At 39.1% G+C, this 18,989-nt stretch overlaps 1 protein-coding gene across 2 annotated transcripts in view; it reads right to left on the reverse strand.

The window, feature by feature from the left end:
• SLC24A2 (solute carrier family 24 member 2) overlaps window positions 1-16,622 on the reverse strand; it is a 112,072-nt gene extending 95,450 nt beyond the window's left edge. For both annotated transcript variants that reach the window (XM_075726550.1, XM_075726548.1), the window contains exon 1: window positions 15,687-16,622. In XM_075726550.1, coding sequence (XP_075582665.1) covers window positions 15,687-16,622 — 936 coding nt within the window. The remainder of the gene's footprint in view (window positions 1-15,686) is intronic.
• Between the last annotated feature and the right edge of the window lie 2,367 nt (window positions 16,623-18,989).

The following is an 18,989-nucleotide window of genomic DNA, read 5'->3' on the forward strand; positions in this document are numbered from 1 at the left end:
TCCAGTTTGGAGGGTTCATACTGGCATAGGCATACCCAAGTGGAACTAACCAAAACCAACAGAACTGCCACCACAGGCCCAGGGGAGCACTGCCAGCAGTTACCACACACAGCTGAATCACATGAAAAACATTTCTCCTGTATTTTTTTTTTAAGCTTGTATGCATTTTATGAGGAATAAATTCACCCCGTGGACACACAACTTGGTCTATAGTAGCACCATATTTTGGAAGTACACTGAATAAGGCAGCAGATTTTTTTCACAGGAAATGGTGCTGCATTTTACCAAAAGTAAAATTCATAACACAGATAGATTCTGTATGTATTTCCGCTCACAGAAATGAGCAGTTCAACACTAAGCTTTGTATTCATCCCATGTAGCTTCATGAACTTAAGTAAGCTTCTTACATTAGGAGCGTAGCACACATCCTATAGTAATAGTTCTGTTTTTCTCAAGCCTAGAAAAACTAGATTTCCAGCAAAGTTGTCCTCGCTAGGGGTTTTAATATTGGGCAATATAGCTCCAGTCCAATACAAAAAGCCAGCAAGGTACAGGATGTCATCAAGAGTCAGGAAATCCTGCTTCTCTTTTCCACAATGTTTGCTGCCAAGCAGCATCTTGATGGTCATCACTTTCTCCACAGAGTATGCTGCAATTACATAAAGTTCTTCTAGTACTCTGAATCCATCCAAAACCCATTAAAACCAACAATGGCGACATCCATCTACTGCAAACAGAAAGCCAGCCCCATGCAGCTGGTCAGCTTTTTGCAACATGCAATCCCTGGCTGACATTTAGAGCTGAAAGAACAGATTCTTCTCCTGCTCTTCATGTCAGGAAGCGCTTTGCTATGTGGTCTTGAACAGGCTGCCAGAAAGGTCTTTTTGGCCCAACTTTGGGAAACTGATGCAACAATTTCAGCCCCTGACAGCATCTGGCAAACCTGACACATCAGAACAGAAACATCAAGATATTAGAAAAACAGGTAAGTCACGGCTCCTTGCCCAAAACCTGCTGGTTTTCCTTATTCTCTCTTTGCTGTAAGAGGCTTGGTGAACAAATTGAAACCAGTATTGGCCCTAGAAGCGGTCAGGAAACACTGGCTGAAGCTTGGCATTGGCCGGTCCTCCACACCCCATCCTCTGCATTTAGCAAAAACATACTCAGGTCTCAGGAGTGCCCAGCAAAGGGAAGATGGTACATTTCAGGTTTTCCATGGCAAATGGACAGTGGTATGTATGGTACAAAATCTGTGGTTAACATGAAATGAGGTATGGCATCAAATCCTTAATGTAATGTGAGGAATTTTGCCTTTTAAAAAATACCTGTTTCTCATTGCTGATTTGCTATCCTTATGACTTACTCTTTTATCCTTATACTGATACAAGGTGATGCTATAATCACTACTTTGACAGTTCATTGATGATGTCAAAAAAGGGTGGTGATCACAACACACAGCAACAGGAACAAACAGTCAATGCTCTACATGTCATAAGTGAAATGCCACTGTCTTCTTGCTACATACAGATATTGTAGCCCAGATTATTTTAATGGGGTGACATCCAAGGACATCCAGGGTTTTTTTCACAAATGAATGAGGCAGGCATATGATTTTACAAGTCTGAGGGTATCTGAGACATAGTGAAAGAAATTACTTGTCCAAACTCAGCCAACAAGTCTGAATGAGCCATGACTGCAAACTGATTTCCTTTTGTTAACGGACTGTATGCACATATGATTCCTCATGGCAGGCTCTATTCCCTCACTATATTGTAAAATATTTGAAAACAACAATTAGAATTTAATTGTGAAGAACAAATTTCCAAAGGCAGTGAAACGCAGATGGAGCAAGAACAATGTAATCTGAATTTTCATCATTAACCGCTCATTTTTCCTTTGGAAGCTGGAGTTGCAGAATCCTAACAAGGCTTTCCTCATTATTTTAGGAGTTGTTTACAATTTAATTCATTCATTGTAAATGTTCAGTCATTCACACTGAAGGCTAAAGAAAGCTTAATTAATTAATTAAAGAATGGGCTAATTAGTTAACCAATACTGTAATTCTCTGAAAATTAAAATTATACCTCAATTTATCAAAAAGACAATCCAGAAAAATCTGCTATGAATCATATATGTTAACAGTCTCTGTGGCTGCAGTGGTAGTGACTTTTCTATAAATAACAGTAAGTCTCACTTAATAGCTTATTTGCCACATGCACCTCTTTGGAACCACATGTGATATCTACATACTGACCTGCATACCAAGGGAGCAAATGAAATATTGACAGACTTGAGTAACACCTAAATAAGCATTTTATTTTGCTTAGTGGCAGAGAAAAACAGCAATTTTGACTCACCCCTATCTCGAAGGTGATGCTGTGCAAAATGACATCAGGTTTTCACCCTCACCACAACCTGATGCAATTTCAGGTGTTAGAAAAGGCAACACCATGATACATATTCCAGCTATTGCAATAAAAGCACAGGAGATGGCTTTTCAGATTTTACCAACCTGTTGCTGTAGGTAATGGCCCACATTAATTTTGTCCAATTTTAGGTCAGGAGTGGATTAATCCTTATAATAAAGATCCAAGTCACACTTTAAAAATGCCCATTTCTCTGTACTGATCACAGAAGTAACCTGAGGAGACTATATTCATAGATCAGGCAGCACAGCTAAACTAGATGAATCTGGGGCCAGGAGCTGGATTCTGCAATTGACTAACACTTGAACTTCTCTCATTCGCAATCCTGAATGCAGATCAACTAACTGTGAAAATGAGTTAGTCTACTTTTTTATTTGTGCATACTATGTTTCCATAGGAAGACCAGGTTATTTACAGAGAAGAGTTCTCTTCCATGGTATCACTCACAAAAACGTGCCTGCATGTGTAGTAATTAACTAATTGCAGAGCAGTGGCTTTTCCTACATTTCAGAAAGTAACTAACTGACTTTACGTGTACCCAGCAATCCCCTTAAAGAGATGGACCCCTAGAAATGATGAAGGCAGCAAGTGGTTTCTAGGGATGAGGTGTCTGCAAAAAGACTATTATGGGCCCACCATACAACAATTGCTTTGAGATTTATCAATAATCCAAGAACTACCCACATGACAGGACAGATCAGCCCGAGTGCCCTTTTCCAGTTTAAGTCCAAGGGCACAGAAAGCTGATAAAGCCTGTTTTGCTTGCTCTGAGTCCAAAATAAAATTGCTTTGTTTGTTTGCTAGGGGTGATTTAATATGGAAGGAGAGCAGCTCAGACACTTCGAATTATACGGTGGCACAGAGAGACCAGAGAAGCAGCAAGATCATAATTCTCAATGTCCTGACTTTTGGGTTTAATTTCACTTTCATCAAAATCAACAGCAAAACTTGCCATCAAGTTCAAACCTATCTTACATTCAGTGTAGTCCTTTCCCTCACACACCAAAAAAAAAAAAAAAAAAAAAAAAAAAGAAAGTAATTCTTGGCATTACAAAAATCTACACCTACAGGTTCATTCAAGTCCAATTTCACTTTTTTCCCTACTATTTCTCCAATATTTTTAAGGTGGGACAATAATGTTAATGATGGGAAGAATTCTTACGCAGGAAATCTACTAACATTTAAAACTTTGGCAAAAATGACTGCTAACAAGATTAAGCTTACCAAGATTCTTCAAAAATAGCATGCCACTAAATAAGAGCCTCATATATGGTGTCTGGTTTGTTTGCCAGTTTCCATCAAGCCTCACCACTGCTGTATCTACCACCTTTCTCTCAGATGCCACATGTTCTGCCTTGCCTCAAGACCATTTTGCCATCAATATGCTGACCATTGTTTTTCTTCCACACAGTAATCCAATCAAGCAAACAGAAATAAACCTTCCTACAGCACACTGTACAATGTTCTACAAGGCTTGAAAGCCACGGGTTTCTAAGAAGATTAAATGAAAGAGAGAACCACATCTCGACCTTTAAATCCAAAATGAAGGCATGAGTTTGCAATTCAATCTATGCATGTTACTGAGCCTACTGCTGCTATTTTAAGATGACAATCTGTATTTCTTTATGCATGTCCACGTGTGAGATTATAAATCAACATTTATTTCCCATGGCCCTTAATATGAAAGAAGAGGTTGCATGGTTTTTGGATGCTAAATATATATACTATATATTATATTCTAAATACCTTTATGGAATTGCTTGCAAGCAGTCAATGGAAAAAAGAAGTTATCTAAGTAATTCAGTAAGTCATTTCAATACTAATATATTTTAAAATACTGATTTTCAATATCAGTATTTGCAAATAATTACTAACATATTCTCAAAGGTATGTACTAATACGTTTGCAAACAGGGAATGGGTCTGGCGACTTTTCTATTCCTTTGCTTAAGACGACTTGTGCTTTCTGGGTAGATACTTTAAGTGGAGAAAGCAATACTTTAAATTCACGTCCCAACTTACTGCACAGTTTCTTGCTTATGTAAAAAGTTTTAGTTACTGTAATTCCAGCTATTGGCCTTTCCTCTCAATAAGAAACGGTCTTTTCTCTGCATGAAATGTCATGTAGTAGAGAATAGTGCTCTGGGACGTTCCCATGATAGAATCAAGTCCTGGTCACCTCACTGGAAAGCGAGAAAAATCATCCCTCTCCAGTGATGCAGACCTCCTGCTTTTATCCCTGTAGAGGCACAGGATAGCAGGAATTACTAATATGACATATTAAGGTATAACAAAATATGTCCATAGCTCAGTATGTCATGTCCTCGGCCTCAGACGCTAGCGATTTGTTGCTTGGAAGGAGTCCAAATTTAAGGAGAAAACAGACATATTTCTCTGAACAGCTAATCTGGAAGAAAAACTATGAGAAATGTGCTGCTCAGAAATTTTAATTATTTGAGTAAGTCTTATGGAAATGGGTTACTAGGCAGAAGACAGGTGAAATGATGTAGGAAACATGCAAATTACCATCCTACAGATCTGCACTGTATCTCATTGAACTTTTATATGGCTTACATGGCACCTTTCAGACTCAACGACTATGTGTGCGTGCATGCATGTGTACACATACATGTGCCTATATATACACACAAATGGTAAATGGTTCCAGTGCAGACTGAGGAGGAGACAATTGAAAGTTTACAAAATCACTTCATTATCATGTGTAGAGTAGGATTCTGAGTGTCAGCGAGTAATGATTTTATCTCAGAAACCGAACACATAAATCAAAGGCAATATTCCACCAAAATTTAGTCCATGATTATTCTCCGACTAAATTTTAGAGGAATTTTGCTGTTGGTTTTGAGTGAGAGATGACTCAGGTATTCTGTCTGTGACTTCTGGGGAGAAACTAGCATTGTTGTGCCTGCTTCAAAGATACATATAGGTAAAAAACTCATTCTGAACTGGAGAACTTAACTGCTTTTCATGGTTTTCAATACGGAGAGGAAATAAAAACCACTTCCTCATCCAAACTTTGCAGAGTATTTCATAAGTATTTATGTCACTGCAGCATTTAAAAATCCAGCCAAGATGAAGCCTTCAAACAGGATATGCCTCCACCCAGAAACATTCTAAATTAAAACAAAGTATAGCAAATAAATACAATGATTATTAAGAATAAAGCAGAAAAATAGAAATATTTAAATAGCAATAAAATTATACAGAAACAAAAAATAGCTGCTAGGCAGCATGATGCTTTCAAATTACACATTTTTAAAGCAGTCATCTGAAGTAAGTAACTTAATAATATGAACTATTTCTACCTACTCCTGGACAAAGCAATTTCTGGAGTTCCAAAATCTGTGGGTTTTTTCACTCAAACATATGATTGCCATAAATTTTAGCTAAATGATAACTTGGTGATTGTGCCTGGTAGCAGTAAAAGGGATTTAATTAGTAATTTGATAAAAGCTTGCACCACAAATTAAACAACATAATTAATATCTGATTAATGCCAAAAGAGGTGCTCATCCTCTAGTTTTGCAAACCCTGCAAATTTCAACCTTCTCCCTCAGGCAAAAGCCTACATAACTGGACAGGTCTCAAACGATGCCCTTGAAGGTCACCAAACACAGGCTGTGACAGCAGACATGCCTTTTCCTTAGTGCTCTATATCCGCTAGAGCTGTTTTACAGCAATGTGAGAGGGTGAAAAGTTTACACTAGCTGGTTATGCAATAAATGTCACTGGTATTACCACTGACTTTAAACTAGACTCCCAGCAGTAAGCAGTTAAGAGGTGATAAAGCAGGATTAATTCCCGAGGAAAATTTATGATTAATTTGTTGGTGTAGTATGCAGTACAAATTCCCTGCTAACTTTATTCTTCCTCAAACAAGAAATTATTTTGCACCAATCTGTTCATCCCTTAAGTGTAGCACTTCATAGCAGTGTTAATATCACTGCACACACCCCTTTAAGCCTGTGCTCACACACTCACCTTAGAAGAAGTCATCCAAGATCATTGCTATTTATGGCTATTCATGTAAATGAGTACAAATTCAATGATATGGAGGACAGCAGAATAGCAATGGAATAGTGCAAAACACAGTAACTGAGCAGTAACTATTCTTTGAACTGCCCTGATGAAATTGTATCTGACAGGGACAGTAAAATTACCCAAAGGGAACCACTGTTGACTAAAGCAGAGCAGTAGTTATACCGCTAGGTAAAGCTGCTTTGGCGGCAACGTGAGCTCTGAAACCTCCACCTGCTGTAGAAACAAGTACATGATCAACACTTAAAACTCTCATTGCCATCCCAAGCCATGAGGCTCAATTCTACTGCCAGCAAGGCAGTGTCTGTTTTTCCAAGACTGCTTTTTTCTCATTTCCTCTTTTCAGATAGGAACACATGTAAGCCAGCAAACCACCAATGACAGCAAATAGCAACTGTATTTCCTCAGTTACAGGTATTGCCTGCAAAATAATGAAATATGAGGTAATGTACTACAATATATTTTCTGTCAGATATAATTGGTTTGCCAAAAGTATGCCCTAAGGCTGCTCTAACTTCGGATTTTCAGTTTGCCTGCAACAATGACCTGCGCTTAATACAATTGCAAGAATTTCACACACACAAATTTACAACAGAACCAAACTAAACCCAAACCATCTGATCTGCCTGTTTTCCCAAAAAGCAAAACAGGGCACTAACACTACTATTTTCACTTAGGTCCTATTATACAAAACATGCTGCCTTCTACTAAAGGCATCATTGACCGACACTTGCAAAGATCTATAGCTAGATCATATGGAGAAATAAACTATTTCTTTAAATTACCTCCTGAACATCTATGTGTAATAAATAATCAGCAACTCAGTGACAGCCCAAATGATGGGGAAAAAAACTGATGGTATGCTAACGATACAGAAGGGTAACGATATATCAATGTACATGAAACTATATACATGATGCATCATATTCTTCTTACCAGGTACTCTGAATGGCATTTACCTTTTTCCACCATAAGCTACTGAGGGGAGGAACAGTGATTTCATACAGTTGTCTAAGCACCTAGTGTGACAGAGACTGGATTATCATCTCGGTACTTTTGTATGAAAATTAATAATAGTTAAAACATTTGTGTCTGTGTTAAAACACAACAATACAGAGTCAAGAGCATTCTGTAAGAAGAGGTTCTCATTGACAATCCAAATTGCCAGAATTTTGAAATGCACAGCTAAGTATTACTAAGGTATTTGGTTTGTACTGATAAAGGAAGAGAATGATTTTCAAGAGAAGTACTTAATGTGGGGTTTTGTATTAAAATCACAAAACCAGTCACCCTTCTTTTTCTAAACCACCTCTATCTCACCTTGTGATGCATAACTACTGATCTGTGCATAATAAATTAATTACAATTATCTGATTTTACTCTATCTTGTCATTTTTGGTTCTAAAAAAGCTGGCAGTGCCAAGAAAGAATTTGAATCTCTAGTTTGTGCCAATAGGACACTTACTGCTGCACAGATTAACAGAACCAGCCAAAGTTAAATAATAAAAACTGATATTTAAATAAGAGCTGGCTGAAATACAATGGAATATGGCTAATCCAGGTTAAGGTGAAGGAAACACCATTCTTTATTCTGCAGAATTAGTAACACCACACTAGTCATAGTTTGCAGGTTTGGCAAAACATTGGAGATGACTGGGGAGAAATTAGGAAGTCTTATTCTTCATATTAAAGTTTATAAAATAAATAGGAAAAAAGGTTGCTAAATAGATAAGAGGTGTCTTAATCAATTGTTACAGGTATGACAGCTGTTTCCTTATACTCATCTCTAATACATCTTCCCATCTGTTCTATACCCTGTGTATAAAACACTTTTAACACTCATTCATCCCACATAGATCTTTTAAAGTGTAAACTTTCACACTTCCTTTGTCTCCATATTTATTTGCTTTGCTGACTAAATGAGATTTTGAATTTTGGTCAAAAGGACCAAGGGAAGCTATCTGAGTTTCGAAATACTGGTACTGTAGTGATTGCTGTTTACCAGAAAGCACTCACTGGTTTTGCACATTTGTTGTCTGTACTTAAGGGATAAAAGGTTAATAAATGTCCAAATCCCACGTTGCCTTACACCATCTTTATAAAATATACAAATGTCCAACCACAAGTGACAGAGAACAGGAACCCAGACTGTCCACTTTAGGTTTAGCCCTTTCAAAAGCTTGCTGCACAGAAGGTCTCTAATTTCTATGGCTAAAAAGCCTGGCTTTCAACAAACACCAGACAAGTATGGGCACGTACCTTATTTTTAAGAACTGTCCTGACCATTACACTTTTCCACTTCTACATCACTTTTGTCATCGGACCTTCTTCAGTATGAACGTACTATCTATTATGCAGTAACAAATTCAAATTGGTTATAAACTTATTCTACAGTTAAAAAAGCAAAATGCCTGAATTCTTGGAAACAATTTCAGAAGGAGAAAGGACCCCAAACGGGCTGTTTTCTCACCTCTACAGCTGGCAGTGGAAAACTGACTCCTGCTAATAAAACCAACAAAAACCCAGACCATTAACAGAGCAGAAGCACTTCATCAAACCTAATTTTTTGGCATGTGGCCCTGGCAGCGTAGTGCTGGCTGCCTAGGGAGAGCCACTACTCGGAAAGGCCAAGGCCACCCTGAAGTCAGCAGTGCCCAAAACATCACTGTACCGTGGCACCCTCAGTGCTGCAACAAGCACTGTCCTATGGCAGCTTCCACCACCCATATCCCACACTTTAGAAAACATAGGTACCTACACCCACCCTTTAAAAACATGGTGTGGAAGACTCACTCTTGCCTTTTAGAACAAGACCAGAAAAAGTAGGGGAGTCAGCTGTGCCTTGCCACCCAAAACTTCTATATGATGAGTGGGGCATCACATAAAGAGAGCAATGAATGTGGGACATCTGTATATAATTGCATAAAAGTTGAGCACTTCCACCATCAGAATCTGAAGAGCTTGTAAAAGCCACTGGATTTTACTAAATATTAGTCTGGGAGGTAAATTTGGAGAACTAGCTTGCGAAAAAAAGTAGAGGAATGGGAGTTAGATGGAAAAGCAGTGCCATGCTGCTCCACATGGGTCTGGCATTTCTGAGCAAGCCTGGAAGCAAAACTATGGCATCTGAAGATCTTCTCTGTTTAAAAGTGAAGCTCCTTCAGAGTTTAAGTACCCTCAAGCAGGCAGATATTTTGAGGTCTGGTATACTGATTTGGGGATTGAAATTCCACCTACAGTCTCCTGTAGCTCCCACATCCTGTTGAGGACCTGGAACAAAGTACCAAGACTGAGATGACAGAAGGAAAAACCTTTATAAAGTCTCCAGACTTTGGGACTGCATATTCCTCTCTCTGTACAGCTTCTAGCACAACAAATTTAATCATGTCTGGAGTTGTTCTGAAATACAGCATGGTGAACGTTTGCCAGCACAGCTGGGTTTGTGCAGCCTCTAAGAAGTATCATTGGACTTCTTTTTAATTACATATCCATTGATGTATTTAAAAATAAAAAGCATATGTTGTCCCCTTGCTGTTAATTAAAGGTGGTGCAGTTTTAGCCTTCCTTTTCCCAGCACAATTAGCAAGGGTTGCTTAATGAATCTTAGTGGATGGCCGTGATTTAAGAACATTCAATCTCTACTGCATTTCCATGCTGTCACTTTCTGCTCATTACCAGGGTACATACATACAAAACCAAGAGACTCCAGTGGTGAAAACCACTATAATCATTGTTTTGCAGTCAATAAATTACTGAGAGGTGCTAAAATAAACTGAGAATGGTATTCATTACACTGTACTAATGGTTGCATATATAAAGTATCAGCCTTTGGGTATGTCAGTAATAGCCCTAAACTGAACCAACAATGTTAAATACTCAAGGCAAATTAACTAACAGTTATTGCTACTGGAGTAACATTAAGTTAACACAGAAGTAACCTGAAATTTTTTGAGATAATAAAAGCAGATAAAATTTAACAGAAAACCAAGCTTTTATCAAAACAAAACATGGTGCAAGGACAGTGATGATGCTCATGTTCCAAACAGGTACTTAAACCAACACAACCATCTTGTATACGTTGGTATGCAAGATCCAGATACTCATAGTTCTATATTCACACGCATGCTTGCACAAGTAGACCAACTGTGAAATGTCTGTAGACTAGGACTCCAATCTCCCTGAGAACTATGAAACACTGTTTTAAAATATCTTTTGGTGGTGGTGAGAGAAGAAAGGCTATTCTGTTGACAGAGTTACTGTGTAGTGGGTCTGTGGATTCAACATTAAGAAAGGCTGAAAAATAATTGTTCAGGAGTTCAAACAATCTACAAACTCAGACCTTTTGCAGATTCCAGGGGTTTTTTTTATGCATGCAGGTAATTTGCATTTTTCCTTAAACAAACACATATTAGATCATACATTATAACAGTGACTGTATCTGTGCAGTGTTAATACAGCCACCACATAGAGAAGTACCTAGAAATACTGTTAACAACCAGAATGCAAATACTGCCATTAAATACAATGTGGCAACACTTGAAATCAGTGTAGATCTTAAAATATCACACACAAGCTATTCAAGCTTCTTAAAACAACAAAATTGGCAATAAAATAATGTCAAACTATGTCTTGTTGGTAAAAATAGCTCATTTTCCAAATGCAGTTCTCTGTAAATGCAGGAAAACTATAACTGTCTTGTATATACCATAAGCTATTTATCTAAAATGGTACTGTCAGTGAAACAGATGTCATTGCACAATATCCCGGTGCCACCCACATTCTGTTCTCCTAGTTGCCAAACAGAACTGTTTTCAGTTATTTACTGAGCGATCAGATTCAAGTATGTCTGCAATGATCTCCATGCTACACTAAAGGAAAAAAAGTACTTAAAACCTGAAATGTAATTTCACATGATGTTCCACCATGATCTAATATATTCAATATGCCTTCACCAGTACAGACTATGAAGAAAAGACTGAAACCTTAGCAGAAGGTCAAAAAAGTCTTATTTAAGAAATTTGTACATCAGCTTTTTCCATTTTCCTCTTCCTGTCCATTATACTCAATTTCAAGCTTCTGTGTTTACATCTTCATTCAACTGAGGAAGATGTAGAATTAATAGCACAGTTTCCTCCCCAGTCTGAAAAAAATCACCTGTTCTTTGCAGGATAACTACATAGAACCTGAAGATCATACCACAGAATAAGTTACGCTGGAAGGGACTGTTGGAGGTATCTGGTGGTGGGACCACACTACCTACCGTAGGGCCCATTTAGGGCAGCCCACAGGGCTCACAGTCACTTGTCAGGAACCCATCTTGGTCTGCATATGCCATATGCCACCCTACATTGTAGAACTTAGCCATCTGGTTTTTATTCTCTCTTTTCATGCTGTCTTGCTTTTTCACCTTTCCTCCTTTTTTCCATCCTTGTCACAGTGATCTCTGGAGTTCATCAGTATCAGACTGCCATCAGGCTTTCCTTGAGGGTGAGACGGGGCATGAGACTATCCACAGTTCAAACAGCACCTTGCTGATGTACCCCATGAACTCTAAATGAAAAAGCTTGTAGTCTGTTCTCATCAGTGCCACCAAATTGTTGCCAAAATTCAAGCTACCAGATTTGCTCAACCTGTACCCTTTAAGAACCCAGGCTGTATTTGTTTGAAAGCTTGTGAAGGAAAATAGTGAGCAGAATGAAATTCATATTGAGTACTCTGTCTGCATTCACATTTGTACAAGTAACTGACACGCAAAAGAAAATAAGATCAGAAAAAGTAGTTAAGTTTGAATATTCAGTTTCCTAGTTACAAAAAAGTGCTTTAATTCTTAAAAATGTGGAATAGAGAAAGGAATCTAAAAACCATTTAGAAATACATGTGCATTCTAGTAACCCAATGAATACATCTACAGCAAATGACAGCTAAGCAGAAATAATTTTGTATCTAAGACCTTTTTCTCATGGGAAATACTGTCCTTCTTGAGAATGTAAAACTTACTTCAACCTTTCAAGGTGACCGATAATAAAATTACTGAAGTTAACATTAAAATACATTTTAGTATCTCAAGAGGTTTTTCATCTGATCAGATTTTTACTTTTTGATACTTGTTTGCTAATAAGCCACCTAACCCTTCAACTATCCAGCTTTATGATGCCTCATTTAGACCTCTCAACTTTGTTGAGCTGCTTTCAGATTACAACACAAAGTCTTAAAGATAAATACAGCAGGCACGTTTTTTTAGCAGAACACTTGCCAGTTTGGCAACAGTAGAATCAACAACAGATAGGCAGAAAGAGTGTTGGTTAGAGGAAAGAAGATTATTTCCTATACACTCCTGAAATAAAGTTCTTTCAAGACACTCTAACCTACTGATTCCAGAGAGCTGCCTAGCAGTTCTTTGCCCTAATGTGGAAACAAAGAGTGAAAAAGTTTCCATTAGAAACAACCGAGACTGCAAATTCTGCATTTGATATACTAATTTGATTATATACAATGTTATTTTGCATTGACATAGCACGCTCTTGATGACTGGAGGCAATCTGGGTTAACAGCTAACACTATACAAATGAAGAATTCTTTGCCACCAAAAGCTAAGACTATCACTTCTGCAATACTTACAATCCCCACTGGCTAGGAAATAAACACCCATGTGCATTGTGTTCGGTACGAGGCACCAGATCTCAGACTACAAAAACATGTTATTCTTTGCTTTAGGCAATAACTTTCAAGCTGAAAATCCTAGGAATTTCTGTCAGGCTTCAGATGACATATCATAGTTTTTCTTTTTTCTTTTTTTTTTTTTTAATTTGAAAAGCAACAAAATTATCTAATAATGGTAAATAAATGAACACATAACTTCAGTGAGATTCTTTCCAAAGAACATAATCAGTGACATCTTTGCTATCAGAAAATCAGCTCATTCATCCTGCTAAATGCTGTTCAGCTGAATAGTAAAATAATTCATAATGAGTTATAATTTCAAAGTGTTAGATAAATATTCAAAACTCTGTCTTCACAGCATGGCTTATAGAAGAAATACATAATCTGATACCTTCAGAATCTAATTTTTCCCAGCAAGCAGAAAATACATACTAGCTACACTGCAACAAAAATAGAGCATCATTTTCATCCCCCTCTACCTCTCAATGATTTATGAATATATTATTTTACCATATTAATTAACTTCAAGTTAATGAATGAAAAATATCTTCATGAAACATATGATTCAATGCTTGTATTTTCAGGAAAAGTAGCCAGTTTTCTGATTTTTTCATCCCTATCCGAATTCTGGGCACCTATAATATGAATAAACTCTCAGAAAAAGTAATTAATATATCAAACAATAACTGAGTGCTCCTAAAGCATAAATATAAAACATAAATATAAAACATTTATTATGTCCAATATGGCTCAGAAATGATTCTTCTATCACATTGAAAATACTTGAGCGCTTACCACGGTATATAGCTACTCTACCCCACCCTATAGCCTGGACAACCCAACTCAAGGCAGCTGCTTTTCGTATTGACTATTGTTTAAGACCAGTTATAGACTCACACAGAATCACAGAATCGTTTAGGTTGGAAAAGACCTTTAAGATCATGCCATCCAACCATTAACCTAACATTACCAGGTCCACCACTAAACCAATTAAGGGTAGAATAGCAATCTCCTTCAAATCCAGTTTACGGACAGATGAATGCACATTAAACGGTTGCTTCATATACCATAGCCTCTTTCTATCATTACACACATTTACCACAAACTGTCGAAGTACTTAAAACGCACTGTGAAATACTACATTCTTTAGAAACCAACTAATGTAGTTAAAGAAGCCCTTCATTCACTAGGGCAAATATTTTGTTGGTGTTGACCCTTCTTTTCATTTATTTATAAAATCACAATTATGCATTTTGAGAAAGATGAAGATATGCATGCTGATTTTGAAAAAAGGAATGGAACAAAAAGGAACATATAAAATTACAAGTAAGTGTATAGATGTTAAACTTGGTTAGAAAATTTAAAAAAAAAAGATAATTTTATGGTGTTATTTTTGGTAGACTTTTTTGTGGCTTGTCCTAAAACTTGAAGCACCAGTCTGTACTGCTAAAATATCAATCTCTTTCTTCAAAGTTAGGCATATAGGCAGAATAATCAGTTTTCTGTTGAGTCACAGGCAGGCAGCCCCTCTCTGTAGTTACATGTGCTCCGTCTCTATCCTCCTGTTTATATGCCTGTACACTTATATCATTGGATTGTGTCTCTTCTGAACGACTCATACAGGGCTGTTAAAGATACAAAACAGTGAACAGTTCCCTGATACTCTCAATAATTACTGGATAATAAAACCTTATCTGATGAATAACCCTACTGTCATATAAAACCAGACATTTCAATTTCAGTATTGAACATCCAATTAACATACTGTTACATACATAAGTATTTATGGGTTCAGCTTTGTAAGTCCCTTAAATACAGCCTGCTTTAAAAAGACAGCTGCTTAAAAGATAGTAATTGCTGAAGACCCACGGAGCCTTCTGTGCATAAATTCCCTTCTCTACTTGTGGCCAGGTATCAGGCCAAAAATTAGTTTGCTTAGTTGCAAATACTGTGAACGGGAAACCATCCTACTTAAACAGAGGACCTCTGCCTTTTACCGTTGTGGTCACTGTTTTTCCAGAGATACTTTTCACGTAATTGCCACTGCAACTGGAAATTAATACTGTATATCAGCATCTGTAGATGAAAAACATGTATAAAAATACCTTTGTATACTGTTCCGAGTGATTTGCTTTTTTGAGGAAGAACGTGCATTAAAAGTTTTTAAAAAGCCAAATTTTGTCACAAGATCCATCCCAGATGCTGTTACTGCTTAATCCAAAAGCCTAGGGAAAAAATAGCAGCTATATCTCAGACCTCATGTGCCAAAATGCTGAGTAAAGTTTTCTGTCTTTTTACTGGCACTTTTTCTTGCTTTCTGTGTGATTAGGATCATTCTGGAGTTAAAAGCTATTGATTTACTAGAAGGCTACCTCATGGTTTATATTTTCAATCCTATTGGACTGATTAAACAAAAAGACCTTTTAGCAAAACATGGAACTTTTCTATACTGCTTACTGTACTATATTAGAATCTTTACAATATAGCACTTACTCAGCACTTACAAGGTCATTATTACATATACGCTAATTAAAAATTGACCAACCTTTCCTTCAGCGTCTGCTGTTGTTACCTTCTCAACCTTGTTCCTGTTTAAAAATTTCTTCACCCATTCTTCTACTTGAACATTGAACTTCATGAAAGTCACATAGCAAAAATACGCTGTCAGGAGTGTTAAGCTTTCCCACCACATGATCAAGTTATCCAGAAAAAAGATGATTAGCAAGATCAAGTCAATGATGTAAAAGGACACATCTCGAAAGAGTGGCCACCAAGTAAGGTTCAAGATCTCTGTAGAAAATAAAGCACACATTCCAATAACAAACAGGATATTGAACACGGCAGATCCCACTATTGTACCAATGCCGACATTGCTGTGGGATATGAACACTCCTATTAAAGAAGTGAAGAGTTCTGGGGCTGACCCACCAGCAGCCATGAAGGTTGCCCCTGCCACATCATCAGATATGGCCAGTTTTTCAGTGATGACAGTCAAGGAAGGAACAAAGAACTCATCGCAGACTATGGCTAAGGCTATAAACATGTAAATCATTCCAGTTACATGGAGGATCACCGCTCCCTTTCTTCTCTCCTCAAGAGAGAAAAGGTCCTTGGGGTACTCTCCCTTGGCATGATCATCTGTTGCATTGTCGTGCTCAGCTTCATATTTCATAGAAGTGTGTGGGTCTGGAGTGCCATTTTCATTCTGCTCCGTGAAATCCAACAGAGTTCTTTGGTGCCCATGCACCAGCTTTTGGCTATCTAGGCTGCTGGCCAACACCATGCTATGTGGTTCCATCTTGAAAAAGGCACTAATTGAAAGAGAGAAAGTACTAATGGCCACTACACTGACAAGAAGCCCTATAATTCGTATCAGTCTCAATTTTTTCCTAACATTCTGGTGCCATTTGCAACCGAACAGAGGTTCCTCTAAACACCACTCCTCCAAGACACCAGCAACAGTTTTTTTCTGAAGAGCCATTTTGTGTTCTGTGAGAGATGCTGAGGGAGTCAGATGGATTGTTCCTTCATACTTTTCTTCCACTTTGAAGTTAGAAGTGCTTTAAGAGTTTTCCCAGAATTGAGTACTTTTTACTCTTCATAGGAAGTATTTTCTTCATTAGTCTTAAAAGGACAAACAGGTATTATTAATATTAGTGAAACAGCATGTGATTAGAAGCTTCTAAAAAGCATTTTACAGGCTGGGCTAAATTTAGAATTTAAAGCAGAATATTACCAACTGTAACATAAAACCCTGTCACATCCCATCAGACACAGCAATGATATGTTTGGTTCAGCAGTAACCCTGCGGATAACAGTCTATCAATACTCAGATCATTTCATGCCTCTCATATGCCTCTGAGCCACTGCTCTCCCCAGCTGCTGACAAAAAATCCTAGTGGAAGGTAAAAACTGTCCCCAAATGTTGTGTAAAAATGAAGAAACTACTATTTCAATGGACACACCAAAGATTATTACCTTCTGTAATTACCTTCCACCATGATCATGTAACATCCAAATCCCAAATGCAGGGGCAATAACATATGAAAAAGCAATCAAAGTGCTAACAAGCATCTCATCAGACCTTTAGGCAGCTGAGGCAGTACTAACTGAGATGTTATGCATGCATAAAGTGACAGTCATTAATGTAGGTAAAACACTATCTTGTTGGAACAGGATCTAAATGAAGAACTAACATATCCACAGTTTCTTTAATTCCTCTGCAAAATTGACTCAAGTTTACACAGAGAACTCAGCTTGCCTCTGATCAGACCTAGGACACTACCTTGGACTAGCTAAGACAAAATTTTCATTCAACTCTGGTTTTGTTTTGGTTTATGTCATGCATTCAGCGATAAACGTAGGAAGTTACTAAGAATACCTATGTGGTAAGTATCTTTTAAAAGTGCTCCTCTTACAGATCCTTAAGAAAATACTTTAAATTTACACAAGAGTTGATCCTGAAACAAATGAAATGGTGAGAAATTAAACTATGTGAGAAGGACTATTCATGTATGCCAGAGCTGAGCATATTAGACCTACAGCACTTTTAAAACAGGAAAAAACCTCTAAATAATAACAGGTGCTTTGGGTACTGAATTTGAAGACTATATGTAACGCAGAAATCAGTTACATATGCATTAGGCATAGTAAGTGGCATTTTATATGGCACAAAATATAAATACTTTCTAAATAAAATTGATTATTAGTCCTTACTATTACAGTCAAAAAATACTTGGTTACACCACTTACTCAAGTAATTTGTAGTAATAGCTGAATACTGAACAATCTATTAATCAGCAGAACATTGATTTTGCATTGTCAAATAGAGAATTACAACCATTACATGCAGTTATTTACATAAAAGTTATTAGGTCACGTGCAGTTTCTCCTGATTTTTACGAACAGCTTCCATTCTAAGAAGATGTCATAGAGACATACTGCATCTGCAAGATACAGCACCACAGCGGAGATATTTCATTTTCCACCCTAGAGTTACTGCTCACCGAACTGCCATAAAAACATTAAGCTGGAAAGATATCGGAACGGCACCGCCGCTACCGCGCGCGATTTGCGGCGGACGGGCCGATCACCCCACACCGCTACAAATCACGCCAAGGGGAAATGGGGAAGGCGCCCGGGCGCTCCCCTGCCCCGAAACTCGCACAGCAGCGCCCAGGCAGCCCGCTCCCGACACCGCCGCCCCCGCCGCGGACCCCGTCCATCCCCCGGCGCGGCGCAGCCCCCCGGCACCCCGCGCGGCGCAGCCCCATCTCCCCCGTCCCCCCGCGGAGAGGTGGCGGAGCCTCGCCTAACTCAGCCCAAGTTCGCACCGCTCTGCTCCGCGCCCCTCCGCACCGCGCCAACTTTTTCCCCCCTCCGAAAGGGGAGCCGGTCCAGCCCCGCCGAGTCTCCCAGCCCCAACTGCGGAGGCACTGACCGGCTGGCTCGGGGCACCGGGCACCCCTCAGCAGCCGGGTACCGCCCATGGGGGCGGCCATTTGGGGAGGGGAGACCCAGCACCGCCGCAGCCCAAGCCCCGCCCGCGTACACCGGCGACGCTCACCCCGAGGCGCGCTGCGCTGCTGCGCGCCGGCCCGCGGGCGCCCGGCTGGCACGGGCACGACAACCGGTACCGGTACGGGCACGGGCACGGCAACCGGTACGGGCACGGCAACCGGCACCGGCGGCCACCGCCACGGCCCCTCGCCGCGCCGTCTGCGGCGGGCGGCGGCCCCGGGATCCGCGCGGCCCCGCCCCGCTCCTCTCGGCCCCGCCCCGCTCCCCTCGGCCCCGCCCCGCTCCCCTCGGCCCCGCCCCTCCCCGCGCCGCTCGGCCCCGCCCCTCT

The sequence above is a fragment of the Pelecanus crispus genome, chromosome Z (assembly GCF_030463565.1).
Source record: "Pelecanus crispus isolate bPelCri1 chromosome Z, bPelCri1.pri, whole genome shotgun sequence".
Lineage (NCBI taxonomy): Eukaryota > Metazoa > Chordata > Aves > Pelecaniformes > Pelecanidae > Pelecanus > Pelecanus crispus.